Source organism: Zea mays, chromosome 8 (assembly GCF_902167145.1).
Source record: "Zea mays cultivar B73 chromosome 8, Zm-B73-REFERENCE-NAM-5.0, whole genome shotgun sequence".
NCBI classification, from domain to species: Eukaryota; Viridiplantae; Streptophyta; class Magnoliopsida; order Poales; family Poaceae; genus Zea; species Zea mays.
This window is the reverse complement of record NC_050103.1, coordinates 68,599,956-68,625,164: the sequence shown is the minus strand read 5'-3', so window position 1 is coordinate 68,625,164 and position 25,209 is coordinate 68,599,956. Positions and strand designations below refer to the sequence as shown.

The following is a 25,209-nucleotide window of genomic DNA, read 5'->3' as shown; positions in this document are numbered from 1 at the left end:
TGCCTTCCGCAGTGAACAGGATGCACCAACTGGCAACTGGGCACATGCTCCATTAATGCCCACCAGCATGGGTGGTTGCAAAATCACTGCTCCAAGCCTCCAACCAACTCTACAGGCTATCCTTTTAGGAAAGTGAGGCACTGTTAGAGCGATGGATCAAGTTCAGAACATGGAAGACGATATCTACGAGGACAACCTAGGTCGACGAGGGTAGATCAGACCAAAGAGGGTGATGCTTCCTAGCTAGGCCAACTAAAAGCCAGTGGCATGAACGATGTCAGTGTCCAGAAGAGGTCATAAACCACTTTTTTTTATCTTTCCTTAAGAGTCCTATTCTCAAGGAGCTCTTCCTCCTAGGGGCACTCACTCTGTCAGCACTCGAATCCCACAGGTAGGAAATTGCATGATCAACAATTCATGGGCCAAATATTCGCTATTCGAAACACACTACTTTTGTGTGGGGAACAGATATCCCCCTGGTCCACTGGAAGAGTAAAAGACCTCACGAAAGGCCCAAGGGACTAATAAATCGTAAGGTCATTCTTTCGTGGGCCTAGGGAGGGACAATCAGCAAAGCAAGTTGACATGAGGCCGGATTGGTACAAGCCCGGACGGCCCACAACGTTGAGCGAGCGACCACAACAGAGATCCGACTTTCCCGCGCTGGAGCCCCCGTGCAACGGAGCCATGCGAGGATAGGTCGGCAGAACTATAGGGAGATAAACTCAAACAATTCACTATCTTTTAGTTACACGTTGTTATCATATCCACGTGTATTGCCCCACGGTCGAGTATATAAGGCCTAGGGGGCACCCCTTCAGAACGATCGACCCTATTACTTAGCCACCCACCTCAACTCTCTGCATTCTCAATTCAGAGAGCTACTTTGTAACCTCATTCACCAAGCATACTCACCAGGACGTAGGGTGTTACGCATCTCTAAGCGGCCCGAACCTGTAAACATTGTCCATTGTCCCTCGTGCACCTGGCACGAACCATTTTGCTACAGTCGGCGACACCGTCCTACTCCTAAAAACACCTTGAGGGGCAACCCCGGGTGTGCGGTCGGACCCAAAACACCGACAGCTGGCGCGCCAGGTAGGGGGTGTGTCGACGATCCAAGCTAGCTCAATGGCCGTCACCTTCCACAGCAAGATCACCCTCCGTCCCGGATCCGTATTCTGCTTCGGAACAATCTCATCCGTAGCAGATGAAGAGGGAACTCTACACCGCATTGCAGATCCGCCGAAAAAGAAGTCTCCTCCAACAAACTCCGAAAATGTCAGAGAAGCGCAACCTCCAGCTCTCCGGAAAAAGATCGCCTTCAGAAAGTCAGGGGCCGAGAGCCCGCTGACCCGGAGAACTTTACTGTCTACTTCCCCGACAAAAGAATGGACACAGATCGCGAGGAAGAAGGGGACCAAGGGGAAGCAAGTTGTTCTTTCCGTTCCTCCGCCCTCAAAGGAGAACGGAAAGAAGGTCGCCACGACGCAGCACCATTCTATCCCGACGTCCTCTTCATCGGGAGAGTGGAGTCGCCTCCCATCTCCGACGACGAGCCGACCGCACCCGGAGAAGAACCACCTCAACGAGAATCCCGCCGACGGAGAAACCGGCGCCGGAACGTTCGGCGACATCACGAAGCCGGAGAATGGGATCTGGAGCAACCTGTCTCGCGGGACGAAGTCTCGGAGATAGGAGAAACTCCGGAGGAACGCGTCTTCAGGGAACGAAGGAACTCCCGACGACGTGATCGCCGCCGAGCTCAAGAACAAGCTGAGCAAGACGCAAGGCAACGCCGGGAAAATCCACTCTTCGGGCGCAACCTGAATCCCGACTTCGCCCGAGCCATGAACACGCCGAGTGAAGTTGGGGGAGTACTAGCTCGGATAGCTGACGGACTCCCGACGCCGAAGGCTACCGACGACTGTTCACCCAGGCAGCCAACCATCTTCTACCGCTTGCTCACCCGCCGAACGATCTACGACACACCATCAACAGTCGCCGAGACGCGCGAAGCTCCATCAATGCTTCGCGTGAACGACGACATGAGAACGAGATCCGCCGCCAGGAGGAGTACGACAGGGATCATGGCATCCCAGCTCGGAGCCAGGCCACCAGAACTGAGTCGGCAACGGCCTCGACTGGCGGTACCACCCGGGGACGGTCGAGGAACCACAACAACAACTCCCCTCCCCGGGACAGACACCATCCCCGGCGACAGGAGGACACGTGTGGAGTGTCTGCCCTTACTCCACGCCTTAGGGCCATTCAATGGCCCCCTAACTTCAAGGTATCCAATGTCGACAAGTATGAACCTAAGCAGGATCCAGGGGGCTGGCTAGCCGTCTACACCACCGCTGCTCGGGCCGCCGGGGCGTCCGAGGATGTGATGACCGCGTACTTACCCATTGTCCTCGGGCAAGACGCGCTACAATCGCTGTGACATCTACCCCGACACTGCATCGACGACTGGGGAGACTTCAGTCGGCGCTTCACCGCCAATTTTCAGTCCCTCTCCGACAAACCGGCGCAACCGTGGGACCTCAAATCCATCAAGCGCCGGGGAGACGAAACTCTCCGGTCATACCTCAAAAGGTTCCAGACCATGAGAAATCGTATCCCTGAGGTCACGGAGGCGGCCGTGATCGAGGACTTCTACAGAGGATCCAATGACTCGGCCTTCGTCCGAGCCATATTGCAAAAGGCGCCGACTACCTCCGAGGAGCTGTTCCGAGAAGCCGACCTCTACATCACCGCCGACGAGCGGGCCCAGGACCTCATCGGAGGAGCGAAGCCCGCACCGGCGGCACCACGACGCGACGTGAACCAGCAACCCGACAAACGCTGGGAGAAGAGGCCCCGCGAAGAAGTACACGCCGCCGGGCCACCAGCCTCTCGTGCCCGAGGAGGACCTCGCGGAGACGAGCGCACGCTGGACGACATCCTCGACGCCTAGTGCCCATACCACAAGGACATGCGCCACACTCTTCGGAACTGCCGGGACTTCAAGCACTCCATCGGGCACAGCCGACCCTTCCAACCTCTACCTCCTCCTCCGCCGAGGGGAGGACCAGAAGAACCACGACAACCCCATCAGCAGGAAGAGGGAGGAGGAGGAGCTTTCCCGCGCGTTGACAGGGAGGTCAACGTCATCTTCGGCGGACACGGGTCGCAGGAGAACAAAAGACAACAAAAGCTCAACGATCGCCAGATACTGGTGGCGACCACCGGTCCTCCCGCCCCATACCGGTGGTCGGAGCACCCGATCACTTTCACTCGGGCGGATCAATGGCTCAACTTCGACCACCCAGGCAAATACCCGCTCCTCGTCGATCCGGTGATCCGAGAGAGCCGGGTGAAGAAGGTGCTAGTGGACGGGGGGAGCAGCATCAACGTCACCTTCCCCCGGACACTCCAAGGCTTGGGAGTTCACCTCAAAGAGCTCCACGAGTCGGACACTCCCTTCTTCGGCATCGTGTCGACTGAAGGAGAATACCCGCTGGGCCACATCTACATGCCCGTCACCTTCGGAACTCCGGAGAACTACAGAACCGAGTTCCTGAGGTTCGAAGTGGCGAACTTCGACTGCAGGTACAACGCCATCATCGGGAGGCCGAGATTGGCCAAATTCATGGCCATTCCTCACTACACGTACATGATACTGAAGATGCCAGGACCACAAGGAATCATAACTGTGCGCGCCGACTTCCAAGGCGCCGCAGAGTGTTTCCGAGTGGCCATCCAAGCGGCCCTCACCACCAAGCCGTCGACGATTTCTTCAACACAGGCGAACTCTAAGCCTGAGGAGGACCTTGCAGTACCGGCAAATGAAGCTCAGACCGCGACCTCTATGCGGCCGACTGAAGAAACTAAAAGGATCAACCTGGGGTTCGCTGATGAACGCAAGACTGCCATCATCAGCTCCAGCCTGGACGACAAATAGGAAGGCACGCTCGTCCAGTTTCTGCAAGATAACCGAGATGTATTCGCATGGCAACCTGCGGATATGCCGGGAGTCCCAAGAGAACTGGCCGAGCACAAGCTGAAGGTCTATCCTCAGGCAAGACCGATCCGGCAAAAACTACGGCGTTTCACGCCCGACAAGAGAGAGGCCATTCACGCCGAGCTAGCTCGCTTGGTCGCGGCTGGATTCATTAGAGAGGTGTTACACCCCGAGTGGTTAGCCAATCCCGTTCTTGTACTCAAAAAGAATAAAGTGGATTGGCGCATGTGCGTCGACTATACTGATCTCAACAAACATTGTCCAAAGGATCCCTTCGGGCTCCCGAGGATAGACCAGGTGGTGGACTCCACCGCTGGATGTTCTGTGCTGTCTTTCCTGGATTGCTATTCCGGATACCATCAGATTAGTCTGGCAAAGGAAGACGAGGAAAAACAGTGTTCATTACTCCGTTTGGTGCTTTCTGTTATACCTCCATGTCGTTCGGCCTCAAAAACGCTGGAGCGACTTATCAGAGAGCCATTCAAACATGCTTAGCTGATCACTAGGGCAAGCGTGTGGAGGCCTACGTAGATGATGTGGTAATCAAAACGGAAAACTTGGAAAACTTCATCGAAGACTTACAGCTGGTTTTCAACAGTCTGAGGCGGTATCGATGGAAGCTTAATCCCGAAAAATGTGTTTTTGGGGTACCAGCAGGAAAGTTACTCGGGTTTATTGTCAGCCACCGAGGAATTGAGGCTAATCCGGATAAGATTGAAGCTATCATGAAGATGGAAGCACCTCGATCACAAAAGAAGGTTCAGCGACTTACTGGATGTATGGCAGCTCTGAGCAGATTTATATCCAGGCTGGGAGAAAAAGGTTTACCATTTTACAAGCTACTCAAGAAAGTGGATAAGTTTCAGTGGACTTCAGAGGCACAGGAAGCTCTAGATGCACTGAAAAGATTCTTGACAACACCGCCAGTACTGAAGCCGCCACGGCGAGCCACATCAACTCAACCAGCTGAAGATCTACTGTTGTACATCTCTTGCACGACTCACGTGGTAAGCACCGCGTTGGTAGTCGAGCGAGCAGAAGAAGGACATACCTACCCAGTGCAACATCCTGTTTACTTCATCAGTGAAGTTCTGGGTCCCTCGAAGAAAAAGTACCCTCAAGTTCAGAAGCTATTATATGCAGTACTTCTAACTGCCCGCAAGCTACGTCACTACTTTGATGACCACAAAGTCATAGTAGTCACTGGTTTTCCGATAGGGGATATTCTTCACAACAAGGAAGCCATTGGCCGAATAGCCAAGTGGGCTTGTGAGCTGGGATCTCATGACATCGAATTTCGACCTCGCACTGCCATCAAAACTCAAGCATTGGTTGATTTCGTATCAGAGTGGACTGAACAGCAAGTACCAGATAACCCAGAGACTGCAGAAGTATGGCGAATGTATTTTGATGGCTCGCTGAAGCTGCAGGGAGCAGGAGCAGGAATTCTCTTCACCGCGCCTGGAGGCGAGCACCTCAAATATGCCCTCCAGTTGCTGTTTCCGGCCTCCAACAATGCCGCCGAGTATGAAGCTCTGATCCATGGATTGAACATCGCCATATCATTGGGCATCAAGAGACTGATGGTGTACGGAGACTCTCTGGTAGTCATTAGCCAGATAAACAAAGAGTGAGATTGTTCAAGCGATTCAATGGGAAAGTACTGCACTGCCGTCCGAAAGCTGGAAGATAAATTTGAGTGTCTGGAATTTCATCATGTAGAAAGAGATCGGAACACGGCAGCCGATGTATTGTCCAAGCTAGGATCCAGTCGAACTCAGGTCCCACCTGGAGTCTTTGTGCAAGAAATACTACAGCCGAGCATCTCAATGGATCAAGCAGAAGAGTGTAATATTGTGAATCAACCAGAGTCAGACTCTGATGACTGGAGAAGGCCAATCATCAGGTATATAAAGAATGAAGAGGAACCGGATGACAAAAATGCGGCCGAGCGTATTACCAGACAGTCAGCTCACTACACACTCATTGGGGAAACATTATATAGAAGGGGTGCATCAGACGTCCTCATGAAGTGCATCCTCTCATCTACTGGGAAGCAACTTCTGGATGAGGTCCATGCTGGGCAGTGTGGAGTACACGCAGCATCCAAGACACTAGTCGGGAAGGTCTTCAGGTCAGGATTCTATTGGCCAACAGCGAAGAGTGATGCAGCCGAATTAGTTCAGAGGTGCGAAGCTTGCCAGTACTTGTCAAAACAACAACATTTACCAGCACAACAACTGCAGACCATACCAGTGACTTGACCCTTCGCGTGCTGGGGACTGGATATGATTGGACCTTTCAAGAAGGCTCAAGGAGGATACACTCATGTACTGGTAGCAATCGACAAATTCACTAAATGGATAGAATTCAAACCCATTGCCTCTTTGACCTTAGCTAAGGCCGTGGAATTCATACAAGACATAATGTTCAGATTCGGGATACCAAACAACATCATAACTGACCTAGGATCCAACTTCACAAGTTCAGAGTTCTTCGACTTCTGCGAGCAAAAAAGCATTCAGATCAAGTATGCTTCTGTAGCACATCCAAGAGCCAACGGGCAGGTTGAGCGAGCCAACGGGATGATACTGGAGGCACTCAGGAAAAAGGTCTTCGATAAGAATGAAAAGTTCGCAGGAAAATGGATAAGGGAATTGCCCTATGTCGTCTGGAGCCTAAGAACACAGCCTAGCCGAGCTCTACATGGAAACACTCCTTTCTTCATGGTCTATGGGTCAGAGGCAGTATTACCAGCCGACCTCAAGTTCGGAGCGCCAAGGTTGATCTTCGAAAGCATAGCAGAAGTCGAGGCCACCAGGCTGGAGGACATTGATGTACTCGAGGAAGAACGACTGAATGCAGTAATCCAATCAGCACGATACCAGCATACTCTAAGGCGCTATCATGACAAGGTCGTGCGGCAGCGATCCTTCTCAGTAGGAGATCTCGTCCTCCGCCGAATTCTAACGGGGGAGGGACGGCACAAGTTATCACCCTTATGGGAAGGACCCTTCATAGTAGCAGAAGTCACTCGACCAGGATCATATCGTCTCACTCAGATGGACGGCACAGAAGTCGGGAACTCCTGGAATATAGAACACCTCAGGAAGTTTTATCCCTAGCTGTATTTCAAAAGCTATCGGGACGACGATGTACTCTGTAAAATGGAAATATGTCATCAATAAAAAAGGGCTTCAAAGATACTCAGTTTGTTCATGATTAACTTGCATTCTTACTTAGCTCGGGGTGACCACTATGCCCTGCTGAACGGAGCAATCGGCTTAAGTCGGCAACGACTTAAGGCGGTGCAACATGCTCACGCTTACTTAACTCGGGGTGACCACTATGCCCTGCTGAACGGAGCAATCGGCTTAAGTCGGCAACGACTTAAACCGGTGCAACATGCTCGCGCTTACTTAACTCGGGGTGACCACTATGCCCTGCTAACGGAGCAATCGACTTAAGTCGGCAACGACTTAAACCGGTGCAACATGCTCGCGCTTACTTAACTCGGGGTGACCACTATGCCCTGCTAACGGAGCAATCGGCTTAAGTCGGCAACGACTTACCGGTGTAACATGCTCACGCTTACTTAACTCGGGGTGACCACTATGCCCTGCTGAACGGAGCAATCGGCTTAAGTCGACAACGACTTAAATCGGTGCAACATGCTCGCGCTTACTTAACTCGGGGTGACCACTATGCCCTGCTAAACAGAGCAATCGGCTTAAGTCGACAGCGCCTTAAGCCGGTGCAACATGCTCGCGCTTATATAACTCAGGGTGACCACTAAGCCCTATTAACAAAAGCAACCAACTTAAGTCAGTAGCAACTCAAGGCGATCTGACGCGCTTACGATTACTCATATAGGGATGACTTCTATATCCCGCAAACAAGTTTCAAAACCATCGCACATCATTTTACTACTGCAAATTTACGAACTGATGAATTCTGAAACAATAGGAGAATAACAATGTCATTTAAGTACTGAAATGACGTCCTCTAACAAATGTCTGACCATGCTAACCGCGCGCTCAAAGCACGCAAAATGTTTCTCTATTTTTTGTGGTATCTCTCTCAGGAGCAATCGACGAGGAAGGGCGACTCGAGGAATCAGGAGCAGCATTCACGTCAGCCCTTATATCTTCGGGAACAACCACGCTGGGTCTCCTCATCAAGATTCGCCCCGCCCGAATGGCCTTATCCATGGCTCTGTCGCGCTGGGCTCTGAGAGTAACGGAAGTTTCTTCAGCAACCTTGATAGCCAACCGAGCAGCTTCTAACTCCTGGGCGATGGATTTCTTGGAAGCACGAAGTTCTTTGATAGTAGCATCCTTCGCTGATATCAATTGCTTGAGCCGGGTCACCTCATCCGTGGATTCCTGCAGCTTACAGCGTTGGTTGTCTAACTCTTCCATGGTGAAGCGATGACTCCTCTCCAGGATGGTCAGCGAGTTGCTAGAATCGCGATACAATCTGTCAAGACTGTCGCGAGAAGCAGCAAGGATACGTTTTTCTTCCTGCAAACAAAAGTCAACTCCCTCAAACATCAAGCAAGCAATAGGAGCACAACAAGGCAAGGCACAGTTTCATAAGTCACCTTTTCAGAATTAAGCTGAGCGTGAAGGGAAGAGCTCAGTGCATTGGCGTCATCTAAGGCAGCAGAGACCTGAGCTAGTTCAGTCTGACTTTGAGAATACTTTTCTTCAAAGTCAGAGCACCGCTGGACCAATTCAGCCTGATCTCGAGAATGTTTTTCTTCAAGAGTGGAAATCTGCCGGGTCATACCTAGCAGGAGACAATCAAACAAAAGGGGTCAGAATGTAAAGCAGTTTAATAGTGAAGACAAAGAGAAGCAAAAAAGCACTAACTAGCATTGGTCGCCTCCAAGTCAGAGACACGATGTTGAAGTAACACTGGATTCCAACGTGCAAGAGACGAAGCTACTTCTGGAACAGAAGCACCCTGTAACCTCAGCTGGCTAGCCATCCCGTCCACCAAAGCCTGATAAGAAGAACAGATGAGTGTAATGACAACAGTTCATGCGGTGTAAAAATCAAGCTAAAGTATATCACAGTACCTGGAGGTTGGAAAAGAACGAAGGGACCCCCAAATCATGAGAGATCAATTGATGACCGGGCGTAAGGTCGCCACCCGAAGCAGCTTGCAACGAACCAGCAGGAACGAACTCAGTGCCATCAACAGAGCCCAAAACTTGGTCAGCGGGGACGCTGCCCTCTAAAGCGACTCCCTGGTCCAAAGCTTGGGCTACCACCATGCAGCCGGAGTGCGGAGGCGATCCCGCATGAACATCCATGGAAGTACAGGAGGGAGACCCCGCTCGGACACCCTCGGGGGCTGGGTCATAGTTTGCACTGCCCACTTGAGCCGGATCATCCCCGGCAGCACCCTCGGGGGCTGGGCAGTGGCTTGCACTTCCCACCCGAACCAAGTCCTCCCCGGCCACATCCTCGGGGGCTGGGTAAGTGTCAACACCATCCTTGGGGTCCAAATTCTCTGCGGTAGCCACCTCTAAGGCTGATGGGCCCTCAGTTACTTCCATGGGACCAGGACGATCCAAGTCAGTCTCCTGACCCTCGAGATCGCGCTCTAAGGTCGACGAGGCACGGGATGACCTCAACCCAGCATCAAGCACATCAGCACAAACCTCCATCACACCATCATCTGCTGGCTCTGATAACAAATCCTCTGGAACCATATCCTCAAGAGTCTGATCAAAATTCGCTAGGGACAATTCTTGCAAACCAATGAGAGCAGACAAAGCAGGAGAAGGAACTCCACTACTTTCACCACTAGCGATGAACTGCCGACTGTTTTTCCGAGTCAAAGGAACTTCATCCTCTTCCTCCCCGTCGTCTTCATTAGCAACACATGCAGCACCCCCATTGGGATCAGCAACAGATGAAGCACCCACATTGGGATCAGCAGCAGATTGGGCACACCCATTGGGGTCAGCGTCAATAAATTCAGTCACAGACACTTCTTGAGCAGCAGGAACCGAAGTACCAACGTACCGATCCAAACTGGATACTCGCCGAAGGCGTCTCTTTTTCTTTTTCTGCTCATCAGCAGAAGGATCATGTTGATTGGCTCGGCAAGGGCGCCTCGGGCGAGTACTGGCAGGTTTCTGAATATCCAAGGTCGTACCAGCCTTTGGGAGGGGCGCCACCACTAGTGTCCCAGCAGGAGCAGCATCAGAAGAGTCCTCAGCCAGCAAATCAAGCATAGCACTTATCTCTGCATCACTATGATTCAGGGGCATCTCAAAATGGACCTGCCGTTCATCATCAGGAATCTCCCCAAGCGAGGAAAACAAGGCGCTAACTTCTTCAGCAGAGGGTCGCACTCTAAGGCCCAAACTGCCATCAGTGACAGGTGGATTTGACACAAAAAGAGTGAAGGCTTTGGGAGGAGGCAAGTTCCAGGCTGAGTATGCCACTGGGGCACCAACATTTGACACCTTGCCTCTAAGGATCATCTCAAGTCGGTTCACCAAGTCTACAGAGGGAATTCTTCTGTTGGTAACCCGAGTTGAGTCGGCTAGGCCTCGATACAGATAAGCCGGGTATGCCCTGTCTTTCAACGGCTGAATATTCTTGAAGACAAAATCAGCAACCACAGCTTCAGCAGTCAGACCCCTCTCCTTCAGCAATCCAACTTCAGCTAGCAAAGCACCTGCCTCAGCTACCTCCTGATCCGTGGGGGACTCGGTCCAACTCGGGGTGCGAACGTCCGGCTGTCTTCCTGACCGAGGGGGAGAGAGTTTCCATAATTCTCAACAATGAACCACTCCAAGCGCCATCCCTTGATGCTGTCTTTGAGAGGGATTTCAAGATACTCAGTCTTCCTCCCGCGGCGCATCTCCAAGCTAGCACCCCCAACCAACTGATGTTGTCCTCCGGCCATCCCAGGGCGACAGTGATACAAGTACTTCCACAACCCAAAATGTGGCAGCACGCCAAGAAAAGCTTCGCATAAATGAATGAAAATGGAAATTTGCAGGATAGAATTGGGATTCAGATGGGTCAAGTTAAGATGGTAGAAATCAAGGAGGTCGCGGAAAAAGGGAGAAATGAGAAGACCGAGACCGCGGAGAAGGAAAGGAACGTAAATTACGGACTCATGGGTATCCTCTGTCGGGACAGTGACCCCATGACAAATCCGCCAAGAACACAGCTCCCTCGGGGGAAGGACCCCGATGGACACGAGGTGGAGAAGTTCGGGCTCGGAGATGACAGACATGTGGTTACCTGCGAAAGGCAACTGGCTGTTGGGGTCGATTGGAGGAATCACCGCGGCAGACGAACTCGAGGCTTTCTTCTTGGGCGCCATCTCGATTCTACCGGCGAGCAGAGTGGGAGGCGAATTGCAGAGAGGATTCAGAAGCAAGAAAGCAAGAACTAGGGCACGGAAAGCAGAGGCGGCTAAAAGCGCAACACTTATGGGATATTCCCGAGCCAGATACCGTTTCAAAAAGCGCCCAGTCAGCACCCGACGGTTACTTCCAAAACACCGGCGTGCCACGTCATCACCCGACTGTTACTTCCAAAACACTGGTGCGCCACATCATCACTCGGCTATTATCCTCAAAGTGGCCCACACAGCCCGCTATCACTCGGCGTTACCTCTAAAACGCTAACGTCACCCTCAAGTCACTCGACAGTTGACTCTATAACTCCGACATCGTGTTCAGTCACTCGGCGTCACCTCTAAAACGCTGACGTCGTCTTCAGTCACTCGGCGTCACCTCTAAAACGCTGACGTCGTCTTCAAGTCGCTCGGCGTTACCTCTAAAACGCTGACGTCGCCCTCAAGTCGCTCGGCAGTTGACTCTATAACTCCGACATCGTGTTCAGTCACTCGGCGTCACCTCTAAAACGCTGACGTCGTCTTCAGTCACTCGGCGTCACCTCTAAAACGCTGACGTCGTCTTCGAGTCGCTCGGCGTTACCTCTAAAACGCTGACGTCGCCCTCAAGTCGCTCGGCAGTTGACTCTAAAACTCCGACATCGTGTTAAGTCGCTCGGCGTTACCTCTAAAATGCCGACGTCGCCCTCAAGTCGCTCGGCAGTTGACTCTAAAACTCCGACATCGTGTTCAGTCACTCGGCAGCTACCTCTAAAAACGTCGATATGATGCCAGAGTTTTTTACTTACAAATTCCAAGGAAATCAACTTCACAAATAAGCAAGATAATTGGCACAGAGAAGGCAACATAATTTCTTCATTAAAGGGAAGATATCATACTTACAAATCAACTCATTATGAGTTGATACTTCCCTACTACTACTACTACGCTACACTATACTACTCTACACTACTAATACTACTACATTATTTCACTATACTACTTCTAGTCTATACTAATATCTAAAAAATCAGTGGCATTTAGCCACTGGCCTTGTTGCTGCCCTTGCTGCTGCCGCCGCCGCCGCTGTCGCCCCTGCTGCCGCCGCCGTCGCCATCCTTGCTGCCGCTGCTGCCGCCCCTGCCGCCGCCGTCACCGTCACCGCCACCACCGCCTTCGTCATCGTCGTCGTCGTCGTCGTCCTCGCCATCGCCGCCGCCGTCCTCCTCGGACGAGTCCTCCTCGTCCGAGGAGTACTCCGACTCATCCGAGCCCTCGAGCCCGGAGCGCTCGACGACCCGGATGTAAGTCCAGACCTCCGCCGCAAGCCCCTGGGAGTCGTCTGAATCATCAGACGACTCACGCAGAGGAATGGGAGCCGGGGACCCCTCGGACTCAGAGGAGAACTCCTCCTCTGAGTACTCCGAATCACCGAAGTCCTCGGATGGAGGAGTCGGCTCACGCTTGCGCTTGTTGTTCTTGCCTATGGTGGAAGCACGAGAAGGAGAAGAAAGCAAGCAGTGGAGAACAGCAAGAGATATGAAAAAACCGGAGAGGCAAAAACACTATTTATAGAAGAAGAAGGCAACCGCTCACCTCCAACCACGGTCACTGAACAGTCGTGAGGCATTCAATACACACTTCAACTCGTCTGAAGACACGTCAGGCGGCCGACGCCGTTTCACGCAACGCAACACCCATTGGGACTCCAGTCAACAGCATGGACGATATGATTACGCCCGCCGTCGCATCACATTACTACTCAGAAGCAGCCGGCTAAAACACTCAGCGTACACACCGTCCCTTGTCGGCACCCATTGGGGGGGGGGACACCCAGGAATTATCAGTATATTTTTCAAAACTGTCGCATCTATGCAGGGCATGCAATGAATACCCCAAGACAAAAATGAGATATCAGTAAGGATCAGAGGAAAGCCAAATATAGCTGATGGAGTACAAAATATGACCGACAGAAGCGACGTGAAGACTAGACAGAGAGCGTCCATCAAATGTCCAATCAGGTGCAGAGCGAATAAATTGCACCACCTAGCAAGATATGGGCAGATCACGAACTCGGCTGAAAAAGACAAAATACATGCTGACCTCTAAAGCATGATATGGATGACATAATGCTGACCTCTAAGGCATTCAGAAAAAAAAGAGTTATTCTCAGCAAAAGGACACAAAATGAAGACCTTCGAGAGGATTATTTTCAAAAATCCACTCAAAGCTCGGGGGCTACACCCATTGGGTGCACCTTCGGTGCACCCCATGAATCACCATTTCAAGCCAAGATGGCGCCGACCTCTAAGGCATAAGACAAGATTAAAGACAAGGCTAGCCCTCAACCAAAGCACAGAAGTAAGATGAAAATAATTTCTGATGAAGACCTTCGAGTAGATTATTTTCCAAAATCTACTCGAAGCTCGGGGGCTGCACCCAATGAAGTTCAGGGTCCTACAATATGAAATGCCAACCTCTAAGGCACAAGCACGAAACAAAGCTTCAGTTTACGAGTGATCAAAGCAGGAGGAGACAGTAAGAAATCGTTTTTCCCAAATTACCTGCAAGCTGGACCTGGGATCTTTGGGCTGATTACCTCAAAATCAACCCAAAGATCGGGGGCTTGTGGGGAACAGATATCCCCCGGGTCCACTAGAAGAGTAAAAGACCTCACGAAAGGCCCAAGGGACCAATAAATCGTAAGGTCATTCTTTCGTGGGCCTGGGGAGGGACAATCAGCAAAGCAGGTTGACATGAGGCCGGATTGGTACAAGCCCGGACGGCCCACAACGTTGAGCGAGCGACCACAACAGAGATCCGACTTTCCCGCGCTGGAGCCCCCGTGCAACGGAGCCATGCGAGGATAGGTCGACAGAACTATAGGGAGATAAACTCAAACAGTTCACTATCTTTTAGTTACACGTTGTTATCATATCCACGTGTATTGCCCCACGGTCGATTATATAAGGCCTAGGGGGCACCCCTTCAGAACGATCGACCCTATTACTTAGCCACCCACCTCAACTCTCTGCATTCTCAATTCAGAGAGCTACTTTGTAACCTCATTCACCAAGCATACTCACCAGGACGTAGGGTGTTACGCATCTCTAAGCGGCCCGAACCTGTAAACATTGTCCATTGTCCCTCGTGCACCTGGCACGAACCATTTTGCTACAGTCGGCGACACCGTCCTATTCCTAAAAACACCTTGAGGGGCAACCCCGGGTGTGCGGTCGGACCCAAAACACCGACATTTTGACCTTCTGTAGTTCTGTCCAAATATTCGCTATTCGAAACACACTACTTTTGACCTTCTGTAGTTCTGTTTAGAGTAAAGTACACTGGCGGTCCTAGAACTTGCCACACTGTCACTTAGGCTCCCAACTCAGAAAACATGGCAGTCCTCAAACTTTGTCGGTATATTCAAAAACGTCCAAAGCTAGGTTTGCAAAATCATATGTCAACATGGCAAGTCATATCAGAGCCATTTAGGATTCCAAACTTGGCATGTTATCACATGGGTCCTTAAACTTTGGTGTTGTGTCACTTGGGTCCTCGAACTTTCATTAGTGTTCTCTAACATGGCACACCACATAACACTCGATTTATATATGTTATAAATGTACATCTTTATATTGTATACCTTAGCATCTTAGTGACGATCTTTCAATATCATACCTCTATGGCTAGAGTTGCTCACCCTAGTGTACTTATAGACTAACCTGTGTATTTCGACATAAAAACATATTAGTCCACATAAATTGTCACTCGTTTGCCAAAAATAAAATAAGGACCTTTCAATCTCCCCCTTCTTGATAATTGATGACAATTCTACAAACATAGGGAAACTAAGCATAATGGTATCACTTCACACTAGTGTAAATTTCTAACTTGATTTGGATTTTATGCCGCTTATCCAACTTTTAAACTTTGTCATTATGATTTCAATAAGCACCATAAAAGTTGATTTAGTAGTGATAATTTCCCCTACATGTATGCTTCAATGATTTAGATCCAACCTTATACACATGCACGAGTATGAAATTTGGTGGAAAATTGTCACTACTAAATGATGCTAAGGTATATAAGATAAATATGTACCTTTGTAACATGTATACCTCTCATTTAAAACATAATAATAACGTGCCATACCACGTTAAAACACAATAATGAAAGTTCAGGGGCCTAGTGACACAACATCTAAGTTCAGGGACCCATGTGACACAACATACCAAGTTCGAGATCCCAAATGGTTCCGAGGTGGCATGCCATGTCGACATCCAATTTTGCGAAACCGGTTTTGGATGGTTTTAAATGGACCGACAAAGTTCGAGAACATGTTTTTCTGGTTTTCTGAGTTAAGGGCCTAAGTGACACAACGTGCCATGTTCAAGGACCGACAATACACTTTACTCTTATGTTTAATAAAGTTTGGTGTGTCCTAGAGTAAGCCAGGTCAAGGTTGGAATGCTCATGTGCTAAATGGTCCGACAAAGATGTCTGGAGGCATTACCCCAGCAAAACTAGATCTCTTTTGATATAGTGGGTCGCTTTTTCTAGCCTAGTTTGTTGTTCCTCTGCGTCGCCATTTATTCAGGACCCACTGCTAGAAACCTCCTTCTTAAGCCATCATTCGGGGTGCTAAAAAGGTGTCATCCCTGATACGATAAATTGTTTACCACTTTCGCTAAGATTATGTTCAGTAATAATTGGAACTATTCAACAAAGTTGACGTCTACCATTCTGACCTCAGGGTCCAATGTCCCAAGGACCGAACAAGCCACATCGAGCCTCTGTGTTACCAAGGGTCTAGTTTAGAGCAAGCAAATCTTAAGGGGACTATTACAAGTTAAGTTTAGGACCCTTCTGTTGCCGAAGTCCCCAGCTATAATCCTAGATTCGCTCTCGGTCATGCTCAGGTTCAACACATCGGTCACTCATACCTTCACCCTCTTCAATATTTTTTTGGTACTTTACATATTCTTATGTTGTGCCACGACAATAGATGGCTATAGAAAAAAATCATCGATGTATCTAAAAATAACACCAACAAAAAATAGATCTTCGCTCTAGAGCTATTGTGAGCATAGGCTTGGAGACGATTTTGAAAGCCTCATAAAAATAGTTGTCCTTGCTAGACTAGCTAGATTTTTGCCTAGTTCGAAAAATAGGTAAAGTTGTGTTAATACTAGAGGCGGATGTAAATTAATACCTAACAACCCTATGCAGTTTCTCTGATCCGTAAAATACAATTCTAGTACAATATTAAATCAAAGTATGTTAAATTTGATCGACTATATAAACAAAAAAAACATTGATATTTATAATATCAAATAAGTATAGTAGATTTGTTAACCAAGAATACAGATGTGGTAACAAAAATCAACCATTCTTCTGTCAGGTGAGAAAAGGAAGAGAAGAAAAATTCCCACCGAAGCCCAGAAAATGGTAAGACAAAAAAATCTCATCGAACATATCGACAGCTTAAACCCGCGAAGTCAAAGCCTTCCGCCGCTCCTCTCCTCCCCCGTCGCCCGTCGGCACGAGATCCTTGCCCGAACAAAAACCAGAAGATGGGCGAGGGGAGGGGGAGACGAGATCTCACTCCCCGCTTCCTCTCCACCTCTCAAATGGCGCCACCGAGTGCTAACCGTAGCCACCAGCAGCTCGTCGTCCTACCGGTCCTGCTCCTACTCCTGATCCGGATCCCCGCATCCGCGGTAGCGGCGGCAGATACCTCCCTGTCCACCTTATCCTACTCCCACCACTGCCCCAACCTCCCGTCCGCGCTCGACCTGCCCGGCGGCGAAGTTTCGGCGCTCGGGCCCGACGCCCGTGTCCCCGTCCCCGAGGTCTCCACCGGGTACTTCGTCGGCGGGGACCGCATCTTCGGCCCCGACCCCTCCTCCCAGCCGCGCTCCTTCTCGTTGCTCCCCTCCTCCGTCGCCCGCACCACCAACGCCTCGCTCCTCCACGTCTCCGCCACTCTCACCGTCTCCGGCGGGCGGCGCCCGTTCCGCGACCGCGGCGGCCGGAACCTCTTCGAGTACGACGGCCGCGCGCGCCACTTCCGCCCGCGCCTCCCGCGCTTCACGGGGCGGCGCGGCTCCATCACCTTCGGCCTGGAGGGCTACTACTCCACCGGGTCCGGGGACCTCTGCATGGTCGGCACCGGGTCCGGGCGCGCCGCCGACGGCTCGCCCGTGCACTTCCTCCCCGTCGTGCTCCGTCTCGGCTTTCCCAGCCCCGCCAACGTGACGCGGCCCTTCGTCACCGGTCGCCTCGAGAACGTTGACACCATCAGCCCCATCGAGCCCATCTCACTCGTCGCCTACACCCAGGAGGGCTACGCGTACGGGGAGAGCGCCTCCTGCCCGCCGCCGCCTGCGGGGAGGCTTGATGCGCTCCAGGTGTTCGAGAATAGGAATTTCTCGTGCGCCCATCTCAGTTCCATGCTCAAATCGCCGTTCAGGTTGGACTACCCGAGTGGCAGCGAGTCGACCGCATCTTCACTCGGGATTCACCAAAGCTACATGTATGTCAACCGGATGCACTGCAACGATGACGGCGCTGTCCGTGCTTATGTGGCGTTCACTAACCAGACAGAGTTATCAAGGTACTACTTCATGCTGGGCGAGAAGGCCGTCGTGGTGGATGGATTCTGGGATCAGAAGAGCAGCCGGCTTTGCCTCAAAGGGTGTCACGTGGTGAAGTCGGGGCCATCCCGTGCAGATTTGGCAGTAGGTGAGTGTGGAATTGGGATGAGCTTCTGGTTCCCGGCAGTGTGGTCGTTACAGCAACGGAGCTTTTCTGCTGGTCTGGTCTGGAATGCAAGTCTGAAAAGTGGTGAGGCCGTCGCTGCCGGTTCTAGTGCAATCACTCCCAACTATAGGGGCAATCTTTCTGGTTTGAAGTATAATTACACAAAGGTGGACGAGGCTATGAAATACTATGAGAAATCTGGATTGAACAAGAACAGGAAAGGGAAGTTCCCAGATAGCAATTCATACCAGGACTTGGTGTTCCGTTTTTTCGTGAAGAGAGGAGGCGGCTCTGGATATGCCTCACCTGTCACAATTGGGTCAATGTTGTTTGATGGTAACTCTTTGGTGGTTCAAGATCCCTTTTCTCGCCATGTCACAGCCGAGATGAAGCAAAGGCTGCTTAATGTCAGCTATGATATCTACTATGTTGGGAAATGGTCTCTAGAATCATTCCATCGTCGACATATCTCTGCCGAGGGTGTTTATGATACTAAGACAGGTTCCCTTTGCATGATCGCTTGTCGCGAGCTTAATGTCTCGTCAGATTGTGAAATCCTGGTGACTGCTCAGTTTTCTTCTTTAGATGCAAAAGTTGCACAGCATGTGAAAGGGGCGATCAAAAGCTTGAGGAAGAAGACTGACCCTCTTTTCTTTGAAACGCTGGACATTGCTTCATATGGGATGTACGTAGAGCAAGTGGATGCATCAATCTGGAGAATGGACATAGAAAGCACCATGACCTTGATCTCTATGACACTGGCGTGCGTCTTCATTGCTGTGCAGCTATTTCATGTCAACAAGGTCCCTGAAGCACTTCCCGCCATGTCGATCACCATGCTGGTCGTTCTGGCTTTGGGTTACATGATCCCTCTCGTGCTGAACTTTGACGCTCTCTTCAAGAACAGCAACAAGCAGACCGTTCCACTCTCAGGTGGCGGATGGCTTGAGGTGAACGAAGTCATGGTGCGGATCATTACCATGGTAACCTTTCTGCTGCAGCTGCGGCTTCTTCAGCAGGCCTGGTCCGCACGGTCCGTGGATGCAAGCAAAGCCGAGTCATGGGCTGCCGAGAAGAAAGTGCTCTGGATATGCCTGCCACTGTACATCATTGGCGGAGCTATTACTTGGGTTGTTCACATGAGGTCAAACCACAGCCGAAGAATGCTAAGGCAGGTTGTACACTTGAAGCCAGTTGAGCAGCATGCGTTCTGGGAGGACCTTGTGTCTTATTGTGGACTGATACTCGATGGGTTCCTGCTCCCTCAAGTGATCCTAAACGTGTTCTCAGACTCCAAAGTTAGAGCCCTCTCCCCAGGGTTCTACATCGGAAGCACCTTGATCCGTGTCCTGCCTCATGTGTACGATGTGTTCAGGAGACAGCACTTTGTTCCAAGCCTGAGACCATCTTACATGTATGCAGGCCCTCGTGACGACCTCTTCAGCCTCGCTTGGGACATCGTCATACCTTGCGGAGCACTGCTACTGTCGGCGCTCCTCTTCTTCCAGCAGTGGCGCGGAGGAGCTTTCTTCCTCTGTTCGAAGAACAGGAGGACGAGAGAGTACGAAATGGTTTCCGTGGCCAGCTCTTAAGAAAAATCGAGTGGATATGAAATGCTTTTATAGCCGGTTCTTGACATCGTTATTGCAAGGGAAATGTAGAGGAGGTTTACTTATAGACTTTTTAAAAAATAGCTATTCCATTTTTCGGATCCATGTTTCTTTTTGCAAATGTGCTTGGTTGCAGCGAAAACCACCGTGCATGTATACGAAAGACGATACTAAACAAGTTGGGCAAAGTATTGGGGTTTTGATTTAGGATTCTTGTTACCTTTTGGTGTCGTTTGGTTCACGAAATGTAACTTAAATGGTAATAGTAATGATTCACAATCGAATACCGGTGTAACAAGTATGAATAAGCTGATATCCATTTTTAGTGTGGTATCGATTATCGTTAGACTTAAACAAACATAATATGATGGGTTCACGAAATGTAACTTAAATGGTAATAGTAATGATTCACAATCGAATACCGGTGTAACAAGTATGAATAAGCTGATATCCATTTTTAGTGTGGTATCGATTATCATTAGACTTAAACAAACATAATATGACGTTATCGGTTACCTATTATGTCACTAATATTTAAATCAAATGACACCTTACTCTGTTGCTAACCGGTCCCTCTTTCAGTTTCAGGGATGGTAATTTGCCTCGTCCTTATGTGTGTCAGGTGTAACATTTTAAAATCCTACCTTTGGAATATGGGAAACTAATATTTTGTAACGAAGTACTCTTTCTTCTTCCCACCTTTTATATCCCCTAAAATAAACATCCTTCCTAATAAGGAGTTAATTAAAAGAGACCCATATAAAATTTGTTATCCCACTATCGAATTAAAAGTACTCTCTAAAGGATTTAAGCTAAAAACATATCCTGGTGTAGTTATACATTAGAAAATATTTCCCAAACTAAATATTGCTTTATGTGTTTTATCATGATATCTAGAAACATATAATGGAAAGGATAAAGTAATAAATAAATAAAATAGGGTGACTTTGCATTACATACATGCTGGAGTTTCTGTCTTCCTGCACTAAACTTGAACTTAAAATAAAAACAAGTTTGAACTTTGTTTGAGTTAAATTGGAGTTTAAAATTGAACAGAAAAGGAAAAAACAAAAAAAAGGAAAAGAAAGGGATCCCTACCTGCGTGGGCCAAAAGCCACGGACGCGTGGCCCATTTTTTCCTGCGCAGGTCTGGGGCGCGGCCGCACCTCAGCGCCAACACTGACGGATGGGGCTGCCTCTACAGCCCTCGCACCCGCGCTGACTCATCATCAGTGCCGCTCTCATGTGGACCCCACTATCCAGGCCTTTCTTCTTGCCATGGCAGATGCTACTGATACACGCGCTGACGCGCATAACAATCCCCCTCCTCCTCGGGCTCGGCCAGACCGTTCATCCGGCCGAGGCTTGTCCCTATATCAAGACCTCTAGCCCCTCTCGTCCCCCCCCCCCCCCCCCCCACCACACACACAGCCTGACCTCCACCGCCTCCAGAAAATGGCGCACGCAAGTGCCTCGTCGGGAATACGCAGAGAGAGAGAGATAGTTTGGCGGCCGCCGTGGTCGGAATCGGGCTGCTCTGGCGTTCGGGGTCCAGCGAGGGAGCTATATCTAATTAGTTAATCACATAGATCTTTCGAAAACTATCTCTCTTCAATCATAACTCAAAATTTAGTCATTCTCAAACATACACTACCAGAATTTGGCTTTTTGCCGACTGTTTTATTTCGGGCACTCGGTAAAGAGCTCTTTGCCGAGTGCCACGCAAAAAACCCTCGGTAAAAGAAAATACTCGGCGAAGAAGCTCTTTGCCGAGTGTTTTATTTTTGACACTCGGCAAAGAGTTTCTTTGCCGAGTGTCTTTTTTTGACACTCGGCAAAGGGCTCTTTGCCGAGTGTCACAAATACAACACTCGGCAAAGAGCTCTTTGCCGAGTGTTTTTTCTCCAACGCAAAGACAATTTAAAAATCACATTTTAAAGTAGTAAATTAATTCAAATGAAAAAGTTTTCAACTACAAATTTGTATAACTCATCATGATGTACAATTTATGTATTGAACATTTCTTCATATGACAAAATAAAAATAAATTTGTTCATAAAACCTATATCTCTCTCGTAGTTTATGAAACTACGAGAGAGACGTATAGAATTTGTGCATATTGTTAGAACCATCATCTGAGATAAACAAATTACCAAACAACCAAAATAAACGTTGTAGATCTTGAGAAGTTATAGAAGTTTATAGTTGACAACTTTTTCATTTGAAGTCATATTGTCAACGAAAACTATGTCTGAATTTAAAAAATTTAAAATTTGAATTTTGAAAACTACTTCGAAAGGAAAAACCACCCACATGAAAGTTGTAGGTATTGAAGAGTTATGAAACTTTGTAGTTGACAATGTTTTAGTTTGAAATCATCTTGTTATGCAAAACTATGTTTGAATTTTGAAATTTGAATTTTTTCAAATTGTCTCGGATGGAAAAACCACCAAAATAAAAGTTGTAGGTCTTGAAATGTAATGAAACTTTGTAGTTGACAATTTTTTATTTGAAATCATCTTATCATTGAAAATTTCGTGTGAAGTTTTTAAATTTAAAATTCAAATTTGATAAACGGTCTCGGATGTAGAAACTATTAAAATAAAACTTTTAGATCTCAAAAAGTTATGCAACTTTATAGTTGGTCACATTTTCAAATGAACTTATTTAGTGCCTTAAATAATCAAATTACTCTCGATTTGTTATAATACATGGGGAATGGAAACGTAATATAAACATAATTGGTGTAGTAGTGTAGTGGTATAGGAGGGTATGCGCGAGAGAGAGGTTGCGAGTTCGAATCTCACCATTTACAAAACAACATATAAGTGAAAAATGATAGGGCAACAGGTAAGGTAATAGGGTAGGGTTGGAGAGTTGTTCCTAGAATTTAAAAAATGGTTTGCTGTTTTTTTTTTATTTTTTCGATTCTTAATTTGCCGAGTGTTTTTCTTTGCCGAGTGCTTTTTGACACTCGGCAAAGTCTTTGCCGAGTGTCCGAAAAAAGCACTCGGCAAAGAACCCTTTGCCGATGAAATCTTTGCCGAGTGTTCTTTGCCGAGTGTTACACTCGGCAAAGCCTTTGCTGAGTGTAAAATAGCCTTTGCCGAGTGTCTTAGACACTCGACAAAGAACGCGATTCTGGTAGTGATGCGCTCTCGTAGCATAGTGTAGAATATTCTTACGTTGTTTGTTCTCATGTTTGGTGTATTGTTATTTTATGTACTTCTTATCTATTTGTATGTATTACTACGAGTAGCGGCGAGGTTATGAGTCACCCGAAGACCAATTTGGTGAAGTACCTGGGAATCTCAAGTCTAAGACAAGTTATGCCCTTGATCACTTTTCTCTACCTAATAATGTTTCTGTTAATTAATGTGATATGTCCAGGTTAATTTGATGGGACCTAATAAATTACCCTAGTGTTGTTTATCCCACACCTTGCAAACAAATGAACTATTAGGTAGATTTGCTATTGCTCTACCTGGTTTTGGGATTAATGTTATACTGAATTATGACCATGTTCCAATTTTATTGTTGATTTAATTATTGTTCATGACAAGATCATTGTGTTAATTGGAACATGGAGCGACCACCCGGAAAACAGTACTACCACAAGGGTGGTATGGGACGTCCTTGGCGGACTAATTAGGAAAGCTAGTGGAGGACTACCTTACCCGAAAGGGGCAAGGGGCGGTAGAGGAGCTGTGGTATAGGGAGGTTCTCGGGTCGATCATGCTGCGATGGCTTTTCGGACGAGGGATTCCTTTATCACCCTTCTCAGAAACTGTAGCGGGTTTTCTAAAGCTAGTGGAACTTTGTAAAGGCTTTGTAGTGCTACCCTGCCTCGTCTCCTCGGTAGAGATGAATGGGAAGTTGTGATCCCTTGGCAAATGGGTAACATGACTTGTGGTTAAAGATGTGCAACCTCTGCAGAGTGTAAAATTGGTATAACATTCGTGCTCACGGTCATGAGCGGCTCAGACCCTCACATGAGTAATTTATGGAAGTAAACTTAATTTGTCATATGCATTGCATTGCGAGTTTATTATTAATCGTGATCTCTTATTTGATTGGATTGGTACCTACTTATACTTAGTAAGTGCTAATAAAATTTTGACCTACGTTAAAAGTAATGCTCAACTTTAACCATCTTCTTTGGTAAGTCGTATACTTCACATGAGCCACCACCATAAGTGAGCTCATGCACATTATTCTCCACAACTTGTTGAGCGATGAATGTATGTGAGCTCACCGTTGGTGTACTCACATCCCCCAGATCAAGAACATGTACTGCAGGATAAGGAGCATGGAGGATGTTGTGATGCCTTCGTGAGAGGTCTAGACCGTCGTCTCCTAGTCAACTATGATTGCGGAGGATCGTTGTCTTCGTATGATGTAATTATTTAACTATTTTGTAAAGAACTCCATTATATATTAAAAATGTGACATTCGTTTCTGTACCATAAATTATCGTATGTGTGAGACTTGATCCTATCACACATTTAAGACGCGTCCGAGTTTATGAAAGGCAAATAGGGTTTAACCTTTTCCTATAAATAATTTTGGTGGTTGAATGCCCAACACAAATAATTGGACTAACTAGTTTGCTCTAGATTATATATTCTACAGGTGCATAAAGGTTCAACACAAACCAATAAAAGATTGAAGAAAGGGTTCAAATTCAAAAGGAGCAAGAAACCGAGTGTGCCCTAGTCTGGCGCACCGGACTGTACGGTGTGCCACCGGTGCACCAGGTCTGTACCAGAGTGAACTGGCCACTCTCGGGTTTCTTAGAGCGCGCTCCGCTATAATTCACCGGACTGTCCGGTGTGCCACCGGACCGTCCGGTGCACCAGTGGAGTAACGGCTATCCAACGCAACGGTCGACTGCAAAAGCGTGGATGCAGAGCTACAATGCGTGAACAGTGCGCGCAGAAGTCAGAGCAGTCGACAGAGGTGCACCGGACAGTGAACAATGCCTGTCCGGTGCCACTAGAGAATAAAGCCTCCAACGGTCAGAATCTCTCGAACCCTAACGGTTGGGTGACGTGGCTGGCACACCGAACAGTGTCCGGTGGCGCACCGGACTGTCCGGTGCGCCCATCGACAGCAGCCTGCCCCAACGGTCAATTGGTGGTTGAGGGCTATAAATACCCCAACCACCACCACTCCAAACATCCAAGTTTCCAGCACTCCACATTCAATACAAGAGCTAGTGCATTCACTCCTAGACACAATTCAAAAGAATCAAAGCCTCTCGAAGTCCCAAATTCACTCCAAACACCTAGTGACTAGAGAGAGTGTTTTGTTCATGTTCTTTGCGCTCTTGTTTCTTGGATTGCTTTCTTCTTCCTCATTCTTTTTCTCAAAGTGACTTGTAATCGAAGCAAAAGACACCAAGTGTGTGGTGGTCCTTGCGGGGTCTAAGTGACCCGTTTGATTAAGGAGAAAGCT

General features: G+C 48.6%; 1 protein-coding gene across 1 annotated transcript; it reads left to right on the top strand.

The window, feature by feature from the left end:
• Positions 1-16,895: 16,895 nt before the first annotated feature.
• LOC100277895 (uncharacterized) lies at positions 16,896-19,984 on the top strand. The gene has a single exon (NM_001151344.2). It carries the CDS (start codon positions 16,954-16,956, stop codon positions 19,732-19,734), a length of 2,781 nt encoding a protein of 926 aa, NP_001144816.2. The 5' UTR covers positions 16,896-16,953; the 3' UTR covers positions 19,735-19,984.
• Positions 19,985-25,209: the final 5,225 nt, after the last annotated feature.

Coding starts and splice junctions, on each gene's coding strand:
- LOC100277895 (NM_001151344.2), top strand. CDS start 16,954: ATGGGCGAGGGGAGGGGGAGACGAGATCTCACTCCCCGCTTCCTCTCC.